The sequence below is a fragment of the Salmo salar genome, chromosome 01, assembly GCF_965601325.2.
Source record: "Salmo salar chromosome 01, fSalSal1, whole genome shotgun sequence".
NCBI lineage: Eukaryota > Metazoa > Chordata > Actinopteri > Salmoniformes > Salmonidae > Salmo > Salmo salar.
In genome coordinates, this window is record NC_138291.1 from 140087697 (window position 1) to 140105000 (window position 17304).

At 43.0% G+C, this 17304-nt stretch overlaps 1 protein-coding gene across 2 annotated transcripts in view; it reads left to right on the plus strand.

Moving 5' to 3' along the window:
* cwc27 (CWC27 spliceosome associated cyclophilin) overlaps positions 1 to 17304 on the plus strand; it is a 56397-nt gene that overhangs the window by 2212 nt on the left and 36881 nt on the right. For both annotated transcript variants that reach the window (XM_014126933.3, XM_014126923.3), the window contains exons 9-10: positions 48 to 84; positions 239 to 414. In XM_014126933.3, the coding sequence (XP_013982408.1) occupies positions 48 to 84; positions 239 to 414 (213 nt within the window). The remainder of the gene's footprint in view (positions 1 to 47; positions 85 to 238; positions 415 to 17304) is intronic.

Sequence of the window (17304 nt, forward strand, 5' to 3'; positions counted from 1 at the left end):
AATATATTATTCATGTTTTTCTGAATCTATTTGTCTTGTGTTTGAAGGAAAAAAGCCAAAGGTGGAGCTGGAGAAGCAGCAGAGGTATGCTCTTATTCCTTCATGTGGTCTGTTCAATCAACACACCATGCACCACATTTATAATGCACTCCGTTCCGCTTTTTGGGAAACACCTTTTCTCTTGAGTGTTCTTCATGCCTTCTCTCCTCTCTCTCTCTCATCTCTCTCTCGTATTCAGGGTGAGGATGATGAGGCTGCGGAGGGGGATGCGAATGGTGACGAAGAGGAGTATGACTCTGATGAGAGGCAGGAAATGAGGGAGAGGATCTCTAAGAAGCTGAAGAAGATGAAGGAGGACGAGAAGAAGAGTACTGACCCCAGCGAGGAGGACAGAGGAAAGAGGGCCAACCGCAGGTAGATTACGCTAAAATGACATACCATCCATTCCATACGGCCATTTATGCACCTTTTTAATTGGGGAATGTTGTTTAATCTAATAGCGTTGTTATCGTTTACGTTAATCGTTCGTCAGTGTTCTGAGTTTAGGCCCCTTTTTGTGTTTACCACATCTCTGATTAGAAACCTGACTTGGTGTCCAACAGGTGGCAGTAGCGTACAAGAGAAAGTGACGTCAAATCAGTGGTACAGTAGTTGTAATTCTTTAGACTGGCCATGGGGAGGCGATGTAGCACTGCATAGACAAGGGAGCTCAGTCTGTCTATGCACTGGATATAGTACTGCTTTAAAAGCCCCAACTCAATGTCCAGCTAGTTGACAGGTTGGTTCAGTTCACAAGGAAATCCGTGATAAAAGAGACAGAGCTTTTCGTTCAATTGGTTCCGATAGGTTTTCAAAGGTATCTTGTGATAACCGTGACGATGCAGTATGACTGAACATACTAAAGGACCTCGTCGTAGAGATAGAGCAGTGTGATTCAGCGGCTTTGAAGTAATGGCCATCATTAATCCTATGGACTGGCTATATCGTAGGCTACATACCAACACTGATAACTCAACAATGACTCCTTACTCCTCGCTCACTACTGTAGCTAAGTACAGTCTTGACAAGATAATTACAATGGCAAACGCCATCTCTGATTAAACACTGATTGTTGTAAAATACATTTTAATTGCAATTACTTTTGGTGACCATGAATGAATGAATGAATGAATCAGAGGGTCGGAGGTACTTATTCTGGGTGATTCCTCATGAAAATATAACAAAAAATGATCATGATTCTTTAGATTTTCAAGACATGTAATCCATAGAAGAGTCCTTTGAAGGAAGGATTGTTGACATATATTTGACATTTGTATCTATAGCATAATTGTGGAAAAATGTATTAAAGTTGGTATATTTGTGACATGTTGGCCTTACTCAGGCCTCCTTTTAAAGCTGCAATATGTAACATAGAAATGTGTGTTATAGATCTGCCATTCTCATTGAAAACAAGTCTAAGAAGCAGTGAATCTGTTCATGTGTGCTATTTCTATGCTTCCCGTTCTTAAGTTAAGTTTTGCATCTTTTACCTACGGTTTTGAAACCCAGCTGAAAGTACAATATCTTTGGTTATGGAAATTATATTTCATATTGTCACAAAACTAAAATTAAGCGAACTGTTATAATTTTTGAAACCAGGAAATGGCATAGTGATTTCTGCAAAGTGCATCTTTTAAGATTCCATAACGTTTCGTCTGCAGGTGCTACAAAGCAAACATTTGTGTCATATGAAGCTTTACCTCTTGCTCTGTAATATGCGTAGTATTTTTATTTCAATAACAATTTTCTTACATTAATTAATGAATTAATATTGAGAAATATTCACATGAATATTTAACATATACCATGAGCAATTTAGACATATGCCTTTAGAGATTTAGAAAAAAATAAAATAAAAGACTCTATTGGCATATCAAAGTTCCAGTGAGGGATCTCTGCTAGTTTTAAAGATATGGCCCATTTTTATACAGAAAAATTGGCATCGTAGACAATGTAACCAATCACAGCCCTCCTTTAACTTGTATCATAGCACATCCTGTATCACCAGCAGAGGATGATCATTTTGACATTCACGCTGTTGTTAATGCTTACATATTGGATCATAACTCTAAAAGTAGAAGAGATCCCACTGTGGAATGTTGATATGCCCGTAGAGTATATTATGTTCAACAATGTATATATATATTTTTTTAAATGGCCAAATCTAAGATTTGGTGTTTTCGATTCATGTTTGTTTTTCAATATTCATAAATGCATGTAAGAAAATTGTTATTGAAGTCTAAATACTACTCATATTAGTTAAGCTTCATATGACACCAATGTTTGCTTTGTAGTACCTACAGATTTAGCATCATGGAGTGTTTAAAGGAGGCCTGGGTAAGGCCAACATGTCACAAATGTTCCAAATGTTGTCACAAAACTTCAATTCATTCTTTCTCAATTAGGCTTTAAGATACAAATGCCAAAAATGTCAACATTCCTTCCTCTAAAGGACCGTTCTATGGATTACATTTTGTGAAAATCCCCCAAATCATGGTATTTTTGTTGTTGTTCTAGTCTCATGAGGAATCACCATGCTAAGGTGTTGATGAGGACTAGTGACACCCTCTCAGCCAAGCAGAACCCCCCTCGCTGCTAACACACACTCACCTCGGGCCACTGGCCCCACATCAATGAACTCAGCCTGTCCACTGCAGCCAGGTCCCGCTAGGTGGAAGAGAAATGCTGTCACCCGCACCACATGCCTTACTCCGCTGTAGTAGAGGCAAACATCACTCTGCCAACACTGTGAGAGAGAGCAAGCAAACAGGACTGAAAGAGAGTCAGACAGACAGACCGAGCCGGGCAGGGAAAACGGCTGTGACAGTTTTTGTAACCTCAAGGTGGTTGTCCAAAATCAGTTACTGGTGGAGGAAACGCAGTGTTTTTAAAAGCATGTGACATGTTTGTCTCAATGCCACTGCTGATTACCACACAGCACCAGCCTTATCATAAACTGTTATCTAGCAGTGTGTTGTGTTACCTCTCAATTACCCAATGGGATAAGGACTCGGCCCCGGCCCAGCCAGTCAGCTGTGTGTGTGTGTGTGTGTGTGCGCGCGCGCTCGTGCGTGTGTGCATGTGACTGACAGGTAGGCCGATGCAGACAGACTGTAGTATATTAAACACAAGCGTAGATTGTTTGGCTGTAGGCCTGTACCCCAGCACCGTGGTTTGTGTTGGCACAGAGTCAAAGAGAAGGCTGGTAGGTAGAGTACAGTGTTGGGCCAGGACAAAGGGGGCATTGTTGAAGAATCTCTCCTCTCTGTCTCTCTCTCTTTCTTTCCCCCTTTCTCTCTGAGATATTGTTTCAGACCACAAGAGTGTATTTTTATTGTTTGGCCCGCTGAGTAATTCCTTTATGCTCAACTGCAGGGGATAAAACTGAAGGATGGTCGTGGGTGCTATCCAGCAGGTCTCAGGTAGAGACGTTAAAAGTCAAGTGTGAGACGACTGCGAAAATTAGGAATCTCGCGGAAAAACTATTTTTCACATCTACACAACTTCTTTACCATATTCCCAGGCAATTGTTTCCCGTAGTTGCCAAGCGACCAGACAACATTCCATTTTCCTCAGCATCAAGTGACGTAATCAGTCTGAGGTGTTTTCACGAGAGATCTCAAATCATAATGTATATTTACTATGACAGGATGGGAATTGAAGAGGGAACTGTAATTTGGTCCCGTCCATTAAAGGAGAGGGTAATAAACCTGGAAATCTTTCTAGAAATACTCGGACTGTTTGGTTGAGTGCGGACAGTTTTTACAACACCGGTATATACTTACCACATCATTATCCATTATTGTATATCGACCCCATGATACAGCTATATATAGCTATATATCAATCCCTCTCACCTCCACAGCATTCACCAGGGAGAGATCTGAGCTCAACACCTCGTCACCATTCCTATTGATTAAATCCGGTCTCTATATGAAGTGCCTGGGGCCTCTTTGCAGGAGTTCATAAAAAAATTATATATATATATATATATATATTGAAGTGAGTCCCAAAAGCAGTGCATGTGGTAGCCGACTAGCCGCCACTTTTGTTAAACCCGACGGGGCATGACTGGGGAAGCAAAACGCTTCCATATGGCTCTGGGACACAGCCTTAGTTGACTGGCTCTGCCAACAAGACCCTGGCTCTCTTGCGCTCTTTCTTTCTCTTCTCTTTCTCTCAGGCGTGCACTCTCTCTGCCTTTCTCTCTCTCTCTATTTACACTGAGTCTACCAAAAATTAGGAACACCTTCCTAATATTGAGTTGCACCCCCCCATTTTGTCCTCAGAATAGCCTCATTTCGTCCGGGCATGGACTCTACAAGGTGTCGAAAGCGTTCGACAGGGATGCTGGCCCATGTTGACTCCAATGCTTCCCACAGTTGTGTCAAGTTGGCTGGATGTCCTTTGGGTTGTGGACCATTCTTGATACACACGGGGAACTGTTGGGCGGGAAAAACCCTGCAGTGTTGTTGCAGTTCTTGACACAAACCGGTGCGCCTGGCACCTACTCAAAGGCACTTAAATCTTTTGCCTTGCCCATTCACCCTCTGAATGGCACATATACACAATCCATGTCTCAAGACTTAAAAATCCTTCTTTAACAAGCCTCCTCCTCTTCATTTGTACTGATTGAATTGGATTTAACAAGTGACATCTATAAGGAATCATAGCTTACACCTGGATTCAGCTTTTCAGTCTATGTCATGGAAAGAGCAGATGCTCTTAATCTTTTGTATACTCAGTGCTCAGTGTATATCTCTATCTAATTCTCCCTGTCTTTCCCCTCTTCTTACTACCTGGTCGTTCTGGAGAGATTAGCCCTGAATTCAACCCTGAATCAGGAAGAAACGACTCATGTCAGGCCCAACGTTTAACTTGTTTCTATGTACTCTATGTTGCTAGCGAATAACCATGACCAGTCTTTTTCCAATCTTAATCATGTTTTAACTGAGAAATATCTTTGTTTGGGCCTTTAAGGTCTAGGCCTGTGAGCCAGTCCAGGGGGTGGTGTGTGTGTGTGTGTGTGTGTGTGTGTGTGTGTGTGTGTGTGTGTGTGTGTGTGTGTGTGTGTGTGTGTGTGTGTGTGTGTGTGTGTGTGTGTGTGTGTGTGTGTGTGTGTGAAGAAAAAGTCTGTAATGACTGTTGATCTTCAACAGATTGAGATGTGGCCTTTTCCTGACTGACTAGGTGACTGACTGACTGTAAGGTGGTCACCAAGACGACCCAGTACCTCTCCTGGAGGAGGGTTGGCCAGACCGTTGTTCTTTCACTAGACGTTCCTTCAGCAGACAATGGAACTCACAATTAACTGGGACAACAGACACCAATTATCTAAGCCCAAGTGGCCTTACCCAGGACACCAAACGCACACACACAAGTGACACGGTGTGGCTAATTGGCTGCACCTGTTTGTTGTGATTGGTCGTAACCCAGGGGTCTCTCAGAGGAAGGTAATGGGAATCAGGAAGCACTGGACTCTCTAGTGGAGAACCGCTGTAGATAATCCAGTTCCTGGCAGCAGGGTCCTGTGTGTTTTGGAACTGCCAGGTCTACACATCTCTGTTGGCCCGACCTTGCATGTCTATCCAGCACGGAGCACTCTCTCTGCCTCTCTGTCTTCGTCTTTCTCTCGCTCTCTCTTTCTCTTGCTTTCTGTCTTTCTCTCTCTCTCTCTCTCTCTCTCTCTCTCTCTCTCTCTCTCTCTCTCTCTCTTCCTTCTTTCTCCATCTGTCTGTCTCTCTCTCAGGAAACAGATCTGTGTGTTTAGGACTCTTTATGTGTTTGATGGGCTGAATGGAATGAAGAACCTGTGGGGAATTTAGCCTACTTGGTAGGAGAGGGATACACACATTGCTTCTCTCCTTCTCTGCACAGTCATGCAGATTCTTGTCTGTGCTACTGCTGGTGATGTGGTCAGATTCCTCCTCACCGTCCTGCTTGGCTTTGAACCAAGCCCAAGCTCGAATCCACTATATAGTGCTTGCCTACGGAGCAGCAAGGGTAACTGCCCCTCCCTACCTTCAGGCTATGCTCAAACCCTACACCCCAACCCGAGCACTCCATTCTGCCACCTCTTGCCTCTTGGCCGTCCAACCCCTACAGGGGGGTCAGCTCCCACTCAGGCCAGTCAAAGCTTTTATCTGTCCTGGCACCCCAATGGTGGAAAGAGCTTTCCCCTGACACTAGGACAGGAGAGTCCCTGCCCGTGTTAAGGTGTCTGAAGCCTTAACTCTTCAAAGAATATATTTTTTAAATAAGACATCTTATGTACTTACTATGACTATGATATGTGGTTGTCCCACCTAGCTATCTGAAGATGAATGCGCTAACTGTAAGTCGCTCTGGATAAGAGTGTCTGCTGGATAAGAGTGTCTGCTGGATAAGAGTGTCTGCTGGATAAGAGTGTCTGCTGGATAAGAGTGTCTGCTGGATAAGAGTGTCTGCTGGGTAAGAGTGTCTGCTGGGTAAGAGTGTCTGCTGGGTAAGAGTGTCTGCTGGGTAAGAGTGTCTGCTGGGTAAGAGTGTCTGCTGGGTAAGAGTGTCTGCTGGGTAAGAGTGTCTGCTGGGTAAGAGTGTCTGCTGGGTAAGAGTGTCTGCTGGGTAAGAGTGTCTGCTGGGTAAGAGTGTCTGCTGGGTAAGAGTGTCTGCTGGGTAAGAGTGTCTGCTGAATAACTGAAATGTAAAGGTTTCGATATTGTTGTAATCCTACTGTCTGTCATCCCAATCTCTATGGTATACCAGAGGCCTGGTTTAGACTGCTACTCCGAGGGATTGGAATCCCTCCCTTTCTCTGTCTGTCTGAGCTGAGGGTTCCTCTTGGGTGCTGGCGGGGTTAAAGAGAGAGAGAGAGCGGCTGACTGGGCCGTAGCCAGTCACTTTGTGTGCTTTCTTTATGAAAAGTAAATCATCCACAGCACCCTGGGTTTCGCTTATTTGAATTGTCTGAATGAGCGACAATCGCTGGCAGCCCCTGAGAGGCCAAAAGCCGCCTGGCCCAGCAGAGAGGAATGACGAAGACCTGTTCCTACTTCAATCTGCTCAGAAAAGAGGAGAGGGAGGACGTTTAATGTAGATAGAAGAGAGAGGACTATGACTAGCCTGTCTCTCTCTCTCTCTCTCTCTCTCTCTCTCTCTCTCTCTCTCTCTCTCTCTCTCTCTCTCTTTCCCCTCCTCCTTACAGTGTTGTGGGATGACAGTCCCAGTCCTTCCCTGCTGGCAGGTGGGGAGGTGCTGCTGAATGGCTGGCATTGTGCTCCGGTTGGGAAGGAGGTGGAGGGGATGGATGGATGTCTCTTGACTCCCCCATCCCCCCTCGGCTGATAGATCTGAAGGAGGGAGGGAGTCAGAGAGAGAGAGGGCACACTCTGGCATCTCGTCAAAGCCTGGTCTCATTAACACACTCTGAGTGTGTGTGTGTGAGAGAGAGAGAGAGGCTGGGATGGTCCTGCTAACAGAAGGCCACTGTATTCACTACTGTGTTATTCTTCATCTGGCTAAATGAATACCCACAGAGACCTCCCCTTGGGCTGGTTGAAACTAGTGCTCACCTTGTGGTGTTTCTGCTATTTTTAACTGTACGTACGGCTCTGCTCTGGCTCATTCTCATTTGTTAGCAGGTCTGTTTTGGAGGCCGTTTGTGACAGCTTGCCACTTCTTGAAATCCGATTTTGCGTATTTACTCCGGCTATATACGCTTTTATATATAGCCTATATGCAGGCAACGGGGCCATAGCCAGGGTCTGAGTATCAGTGAGGTCCGATGGGAGCCTCACATTGGTAGCGTTATCACGTTGGTTGCTGTAACTTCAGCCACCTCAGTCCATCTGCAAACACATAGCCTGTTGGCTATACGATTAGCCGCTTCACATTAACTCAGCACTGTGATTTAAAAACTATAATTTAATACGTACAGAGGGATCTGTTGGCAGGAAAAGTATTTTATTAACCCCCTAAGGTCGATGTCCGCGCCCCAGCGGAAATCTAATTAGCATAATAAAAGAAATCCCCGTACAAATGTAGTTTTGCTTTGCATGCGTGTCAGTCCACCGCATTCGCCTGTCTCATTTCTGCATCTACGGTGGAAGGTGACAGAGCTAGAGCGGTGTTTGTCAGACCATGAGACATCCCGAAAATCGGTCTTCTCACAAAATCGTCTGTAGCGTCCGAACGGTTTGGCCTACACACTATTATGACTCTATGGAAAGATGAGATTCTCACGAAGACGATGGTGTTCTGCTCTTCGACCCCCCCCCCCCCCCCCCCCCCCCCCCCACAAACGTCTTGGGACTTGTCTGAAGTCTGTACAGCCGATCTGCCAACTTCTGTCTGTTAGCGTCCCAACAGTTTGGGCTACACACCAATATGACCCCTCTGTGGAAAGGTGAGACACTCACGTGCACGTACATCTCTAGGCCTCACAAGACTCCTCTGAAGGTCCCCCAGTACCAGTGGGAAAAAATGAAGGGAAGTATAATGTTAACAGTATGGAGACTGTTTAGTGCCAAAAATAAGGGGTTAAATACATGTAAAATCACTCAGATATAGGACAGACACTTTACAACAAACTTCTTTTTTGATTTTTTGGGGTGGGGGGGGGGGGGGCGCTATCTGTTGTTCCATGTAGTGAATCTGTTATTCAATCCATTTGAATGGGCTAATAGCAGTAAACCCAAAAATAAATGTTAATCAAATCATTTTTTCATTAACAGAAGGTATACTTCAAGGGGTGTTAATTCAAAATCAAGGAGCAAAATTATCCTTGGTATGACTTTCTTAAAACAATTCCATATAGTTTAGTAGAACCCTCCCTACGCTTAGACAGGACTTAGACTCTTATTTAACAAAAGGTAAACAAATACGATTGCTTTGCATAACTTTTTTTGTTGTTGCAGTTTAACTAAGTTCCTACATTTCTACACATTTTGTCATGGATTAGGGAGTAATTTTTGCTATTTTAAAAGCTGATTTACTGCAATTCTACACATTCTGCCATGACTTAGGGCATGTTAATATGATATCTGAGTGAGCGTGACAAACAAAATCAATGGGGGCCCCTTGGAGGTTAGGGCCCCTGGGCACGTGCCTTGACTGCCCGGTCGGTAAATCGGCCATGATTACAAGTTTAGATAGCTGGCTAGACTAATTTAACAATCTAAAAAATCTTAACTGACATGGGGTAATTGAGTGACTGTCAGTGAATGACAAATAGCAAACTGCTGATGCACAACCATGTTTCTAAATTGCACCTTGTGTATTCTACTATCCTAACTTTTTGGAGGGGGGTCCTCATATGTAGCTACGGCCCTGATAAAAGTTACCGCCAAAATAAAGCAAGCACCGACATGGTGTCTGGAACTCTATTGGAGGGATGTGACATCATTCTTCCACGAGAAATTCCATAATTTGGTGTTTTGTTGATGGTGGTGAAAAACACTGTCTCAGGCACCGCCCCATAAGTGTTAAACTAAGTTGAGATCTGGTGACTGAGACACACAGGCAGCTCATTTCTCATCTTTTTTCCCCACAATTTGGTCACATCAGATCTTCTTCACGTCAAATCTTTTTCAAAGCTGATCTGATTGGTCAAAAGACCATTAGTGATGAAAAGACCAGAATTGGACTGCCTGTGTAAACACACACACACACACACACACACACACACCAGTTAGCCTGGCGGGTAGGAGCATTGGGCCAGTAACCAAAAGGTTGCTGGATCGAATCCCAGAGCTGACAAGGTACGAATCTTTTCTTCTGCCCCTGAGCAAGGCAGTTAACCCCAAGTTAACTGCTCCCCGGGCGCCGATGAGGTGGATGCCGATGAAGTCAGAGGGGTTTGGTTAAATGTGGAAGACGACACATTCAGTTTAACACATTCAGTTGTACAACTGACTTGGTGTCCCCCTTTACCTTACCCTTTAAACCCCCTATGCTCCTTTGAGACCTCTGAGATCTCTTCTTCTAGCTGTGTGGAAGCACCTGCTTTCAATATACTTTGTGTTTACTCAAGTGTTTCCTTTATTTTGGCAGTTGCGTTTATGAGGCTATAATATAGGCTAAGAAGTTTTACATTTATTTCTACTTCTCATAAAATAATATAGAATTAATTTCAAGTTTTATTACACTCACATAGCAGTCAATACAAACTGAAATCCATGAGCGTTAATCACAAATTTGAAGAAAAGAAGTCTCCAACGATCTTAACTCAAAGTGACTCATTAATCAAAGGACAAAAGTACGGGTGACCCCTTTTTACCGATCTGTTCTTGACTTAGGTACTGTCAGTTGGTTTTCGCTACGGGTGTTCCTTCCTTGTCACCTTGTTTCAGTCAGGGGAACGTTAAGGAGACAGTGAATTCGCTGCATAGCTGTGTTCTTCTTCCATGAAGCCGTGGTAGGGACAGGGTCAGTAGGGCCTCTTTTTGTAACTGGAGTATCCTCCAGGCACTTTTATCTTATGACTCTCAATGCAGGTGGCTGTCAAGTCAACCAGTCTTGTCAAAAATAGTGACTTCATCAATACTGTAGGCCTGACCCCATTTAGTCGTCTGGGCGTTTGTTTGGTCGACACGCAAGAGAAGTGACACAATTTCAGGCACCGCATTGATTGACTATATGCAACGCAGGACAAGCTAGTTAAACTAGTAATATCATCAACCATGTGTAGTTAACTAGTGATTATGTTAAGATTGATTGTTTTTATAAGATAAGTTTAATGCTAGCTATCAACTTACCATAGCCTGCCACGCAGTCTCCTCGTAGATTGCAATATAATCGGCGTCCAAAAATGCCGATTACCGATTGTTATGAAAACTTGAATGCGGCCATAATTAATCGGCCATTCCGATTAATCGGTCGACCTCTAATGGTTATATTAGGTAAGAGCAATGGTGCAACACTGATAAAAAATTATATTATTTTATAACGAATGCGCTTTCTCCCACGTTGGATAGCGGTCGCTGTCCGTGGTTCTGAAACGCATCAGTGCGCTGTTGAATTGGTGCCTTTTCCTAGAGCATGTTGCTATGTGCATAATAGCGAAGTTAACCAGCATATTGGTGTTGAGAACAATGCCACAGAGGCAGCAGCAGAATGAAGAGAGGAGAAAACAGCCCTTGCTTTAATTGTCTAAGAGGAGAGAGGAAACCCCAACTTAATTAGGTCTATAATCAACAGCCTAACTGTTAAATGTGCCTGTCTTTATAAACCATCAATATATCTACAGAAATACGACAGATCCTGCTTCTGTTGCCTGTTTGAGTGTTTGTTTAACCTCTCTAGGGGGTGTGGGACGCTACCATCTCACCTGGCCAACATCCAGTGACATTGCAGAGCGCCAAATTCAAAAACAGAAATACTCATTATAAAAATTCATATAACATACAAGTGTTATACATTGATTTAAAGATTAACTTCTTGTTAATCCAACCACGGTATCAGATTTCAAAAAGGCTTTACGGCGAAAGCATACCATGCGATTATCTGAGAACAGCGCCCAGTAGACAAATCATTACAAACAGTTACCAGCCAAGTAGAGAAGTTACACAAGTCAGAAATAGTGATAAAATGAATCACTTACCTTTGATGAACTTCATATGATTGCACTCACAAGACTCCCATTTACTCAATAAATGTTCGTTTTGTTCGATAAAGTTCCTCTTTATATCCAAAAACCTCTGTTTTGTTCGCATTTTGTCCACAGGCTCAAAAGCCGTCACAACAGACGAAAAATCCGAAAAGTATCAGTAAAGTTCGTAGAAACATGTCAAACGATGTTTATAATCCTCAGGTTGTTTTTAGTCATAATAATCAATAACATTTCAACTGGACAAAAGCTTATCGTCAATATAAAAGGAAAACAAGAAAGGCGTGCTCTCGGTCGCACCCATGAAAAACCTCTGGGACACTGCAGGGTCCACTCATTCAGACTGGTCTTACTCCCTCATTTTTCAGAATACAGGCCTGAAACAATTTCTAAAGACAGTTGACATCTAGTGGAAGCCATAGGAAGTGCAATTTGACTCCTAAGTCAATGGATACTGTAATGGCATTCAATAGAAAACTACAAAATAAAACAAATCCCACTTCCTGGATGGATTTTTCTCAGGTTTTTGCCTGCCATATCAGTTCTGTAATACTCAGACATTATTTTAACAGTTTTGGAAACTTTAGAGTGTTTTCTATTCAAATCTATTAAATCAGTTATATGCATATCCTAGCTTCTGGGCCTGAGTAGCAGGCAGTTTACTTTGGGCACGCTTTTCATCCGGAGGTGAAAATAGTGCCCCCTACCCTAATGAAGTTAATAGCCTACTGATTCCGTGAGCACCAAGCCTCACGCAACCACAGAACAACATGTCGGATAAACAAATTCAGCTGTTTTTAATCTTTGCTATACTGTAATAAAGGCTTTACTCTTTTATTTTTTTATTTTTTTTGTACAGCCTCTCTGGTATTATTTGTAATTTATTAGTGTTATTTACCATATATATAATATACCCCTCCTTTTTCTTGAGCTCCTTATTGTTATTATTATGATGATCATCCTTATAATAAGTAATGTCATTATCATTAGTAGGCCTTATATAACCACCATCGAGCTGTATCCCTAAGAGCGTGTCCTGTTTATTCTTAATACTGTAACTTACTTAAGCCTACAGTATATTTCAATAGTTATATAGGCTACTGTATCAATCGATCATTAATTCGTTCATGTCATCACACAGCATACGAGTCATTCATGATTTGAAATGCAATCAAGCATTTTAGTTTTAAAAATAAATTAACTAAGCAAACCTTGAATAATTAGCGTAAACAATAGACTAAATAAACCGTTCCATTTCGGAAGTTGCATTCACAAATATTTAATGTAATAAAGGCTTTACAAAACAAAACAAAACAAAAAGTTACAACAGACTCTCTGGTAAGCTTATGATTTATTTTGTTTACATTGTTCCAAACGGTCAGAAAAATGATATTGAAAGCACCTGTTTGGCACACACAATATGCACGCAGGGATGGCTCCTTACCTTATTTTTCTTGATCTCCATTATTTTCCCTTTACCTCCTGAGAAGCCAGTAAACATTCCCCCATTTCAAGTTCATTTGTCACGTCTGCTGCATCCATTTTGCTGTCATGTGTTCGGAGTTTTTGTTTGTTTGTTTGTTTGTTTGTTTGTTTGTTTTGGGGCGGCAGGTAGCCTAGTGGTAAGGAGCAAGCATTGGGCCAGTAACCGAAAGGTTGCTGGATCGAATCCCCGAGCTGACATGGTAAAAATCTGTCGTTCTGCTCCTGAACAAGGCAGTTAACCCACTGGTCCCTGGTGGGACGTCATTGTAAATAAGAATTTGTTCTTAACTGACTTGCCTAGTTAAATAACAAAATATAAAAATTGTTATAACCAATTTATGTGATTATGCTATAGGTCAGGCCTTATTGGTCACGTGCATGTGATGCATACATGTGTCACGTAAAGAGAGCAATGGTTGAGGGAATAGGGAATGTTTTTCCTAAACAAATGAGGGATTTCGGTAACGCAACTTTTCAGTCAGAAATGGCTGTAATTATCTTCCAGCTTCAGCAACACGGACAGTGCTATAAACACTGATGTTCTGTGGTGGTCACTGCAGCAGGGAGGAGAGCGAGACAACGGGTGATAATCACACAGTCTGAGCCCGGCGCGGCACAATCAAATCAATTGCGGTCGGACTACCTCTAGTCATTTTGTGTCTTAATTATTTAATCGAACAGTGCGCTTAAAGCATCAGACGAGCTCAGTGCATATAGTGCATAACTGCCTTAACAAGGCAGTTAACCCACTGTTCCTAGGCCGTCATTGTAAATAAGAATTTGTTCTTAACTGACTTGCCCAGTTAAATCAAATAAAAAGTTGATTTGATTAAAACACATAGGATGTATCTATATATAAAAAAAGAAATACACTTTTTAAAATTGTGACCAATCGATTGGCTGAAAGAACAGATGCCTCTTGGTCAAACAAAAACAATTTTTGTCGGGAACACGCCCTACAATACTGTCATCCCTACAGACATGCGGATGGGGGCAGAGTAGTTAGTTTACCTGTGTGCTACTGACAGAAACAATATAATCTCCAGTGTCAGTGTATCACTGTGTTGCAGTGTTGGAGGGCTTTGTGTGGAATGTGCTGAGCCCCCAGGAGTGAATGAACAGGTGTTGCTGGCTGGCTCTCTTCCCTCCTCATTCCCGTCCTCCCTGGCCCCTCTCCTTTATTGGCACGGGGGTCTGCCCGCGGCACCATTGTTTGGTAGTTGCCTTGGAGATGTCTCTCTTGTTTTGCAAATTGCAGCGTGTCAAGGCAAGCAGAAAATGATCACTCAGTCAGAAGTGTGTCCCCCCTCCCTCCCAGTAGAATATAGCCTATGGTCTGTCTTCATTTCAAACTCCATAGATCTCTGTGCTGATAAACCTGAGCTTGTGTAGTTACCTTATCAACAGTTAGCAGGCCCAGAGTTGTTTTGCCCAGTTAAGCTGACGGCTATCAAGGTGTACAAAACAAAGCAAATTTGAAAGGTTAACATGGTCAGCAAACATTATACTGTTCGTTAGAGCTAATGTGATCTGACCTTACCCACTGCCTTAGCTACACATGTTACATACAGTACTTTATCTTACCTAACTCCTCAGCTTTGACCTTACCTTAACCTGTTTGGGATAGGGGGCAGTATTTTCACGGCCGGATAAAAAAACGTACCCGATTTAATCTGGTTATTACTCCTGCCCAGAAACTAGAATATGCATATAATTAGTAGATTTGGATAGAAAACACCCTAAAGTTTCTAAAACTGTTTGAATGGTGTCTGTGAGTATAACAGAACTCATATGGCAGGCCAAAACCTGAGAAGATTATATATGTGAAGTGCCCTGTCTGACCATTTCTTGTCCATCTATAGCCTCTTTATCGAAAATACAGGATCTCTGCTGTAACGTGACATTTAAGGCTTTCATTGGCTCTAGGAAGGCGCCAGAACGTGGAATGATAGCTCTGCAGTCTCTGGGCGAAAAACAGCAGGGGTTTTGGTGAGTGGTCCTTCTGAGGACAATGGCACTGGCGCGCGCATGCATGTGACGACTCTGTTTTTCTTTCAGTGTTTGAACGGATACAACGTCTCCCGGTTGGAATATTATCGCTATTTTACGAGAAAAATCGCATAAAAATTGATTTTAAACAGCATTTGACATGCTTCGAAGTACGGTAATGGAATATTTAGAATTTTTTTGTCACGAAACGCGCCGGCCTGTCACCCTTCGGATAGTGACTTGAACGCACGAACAAAACTGAGCTATTTGAATATAACTATGGATTATTTGGAACCAAAACAACATTGGTTGTTGAAGGAGAAGTCCTGGGAGTGCATTCTGACGAAGAACAGCAAAGGTAATCAAATTTTTCTTATAGTAAATCTGAGTTTGGTGAGTGCCAAACTTGGTGGGTGTCAAAATAGCTAGCCGTGATGGCCGGGCTATCTACACAGAATATTGCAAAATGTGCTTTCACCGAAAAGTTATTTTAAATTCGGACACAGCGATTGCATAAAGGAGTCCTGTATCTATAATTCTTAAAATAATTGTTATGTTTTTTGTCAACGTTTATCGTGAGTAATTTAGTAAATTCACCGGAAGTTTTCGGTGGGTATGCTAGTTCTGAACAAAACATGCTAATGTAAAAAGCTAGTTTTTGATATAAATATGAACTTGATTGAACAAAACATGCATGTATTGTATAACATAATGTCCTAGGAGTGTCATCTGATGAAGATCGTCAAAGGTTAGTGCTGCATTTAGCTGTGGTTTTGGTTTTTGTGACATATATGCTAGCTTGAAAAATGGCTGTGTGATTATTTCTGGCTGGGTACTCTCCTGACATAATCTAATGTTTTGCTTTCGCTGTAAAGCCTTTTTGAAATCAGACAATGTGGTTAGATAAAGGAGAGTCTTATCTTTCAAATGGTGTAAAATAGTCATATGTTTGAGAAATTGAAATTATAGCATTTTTAAGGTTTTTCGTATTTCGCGCCAGGCGCTACCATTGGATATTGGCGAGGCCCTGTCCATATTAACTCCTCACGTCGTAGTCCACTCAGCCCGGCTCCGCAAAACGAGCTCTTAGACGAGCTCTGAGACACCGGGAGACACAGAGAGATGGATGTGAGACACACTGAGACGGGGCACTGGGCAGGCGACAGTCTTCAAAGGCCTCCGGCAGAGTTCCAGGCTGTCTCCTGTCTACCACCTCAGCTCTGACAGTGTCTCTGCTGGATGGAGAGGGAAAACATACCAACAACCCTATGTCTAGCTGTGTCTGAGGCTCACAGACCTCAAATAACTCCTATACCTGTGCCCCAAGAGAGGGAAAACATACCAGCACCATGCCTGGCTGGCTGTGTGTCTGAGGCTCACATACCTAAGCCCCTAAAGAGGAGAAATAACATTGAATGAACCAACACCATGTCTAGCTGTGTCTGGGTCACGCATACTGTACCTTATAGGCCTCCTATACCTGAGCCCCTACTTAGAGACAGCAGGGAGCCCAACATGGAAGAGACACAACAGGATCTAGTCGACCACAATAATACATTTTACAAGGTTAACATATCAGACGTCGCTAAGTTTGATGCCCCCCCCCCCCCCCCGAGAGCTAAGGAGCAATGGAGGGTTGAAGGAGAGCTGGGGAAGTACAGAATGAGGAATAGAAGGTAGGGAGAGAGTAAAAAAAGGTGTTCAGAGAAACAAAGGCAGCCATTGTTTGGAGAGATGCTTCCTGGATGTGTTTCTGAGCTGGGGCCCAGCCAGGCTGAAGCTTACCTGTGTTACCTACCCGTGTTACCTGTGCTCTGCAAAAGGACCCAAACAGAGCTGTCAGGCTTTGTATAAATATTATTATCTCCCAACATCAGATAACTGGTCTGTACTTAGCAGCCTCTGTCTCAGTCAGTCATGTTAAAGGGAACAGTATGAGGAGGATTGTTGGCACGGGAAGCAGACTTCCTCTCTAGCCTACCCTCTCCTTTCCTCTCCCTCTCCTAGCTGGGCTTTGGGCAGCCAGCCAGCAGAGACCTCAGCTCACACCCAGGATGTCTGGACCTGGGTCTGGACCTGCCTTGGCCTCAATGCCCTGACTTTATCACTGTTCCAGGTCTCCTCGTTCAGGGTCAGAAAGGCCGGACAATCACACTTGAACATTTGCAGTGTATGAATGTGCATTCGGGCTCAGCACAGTAATTGAG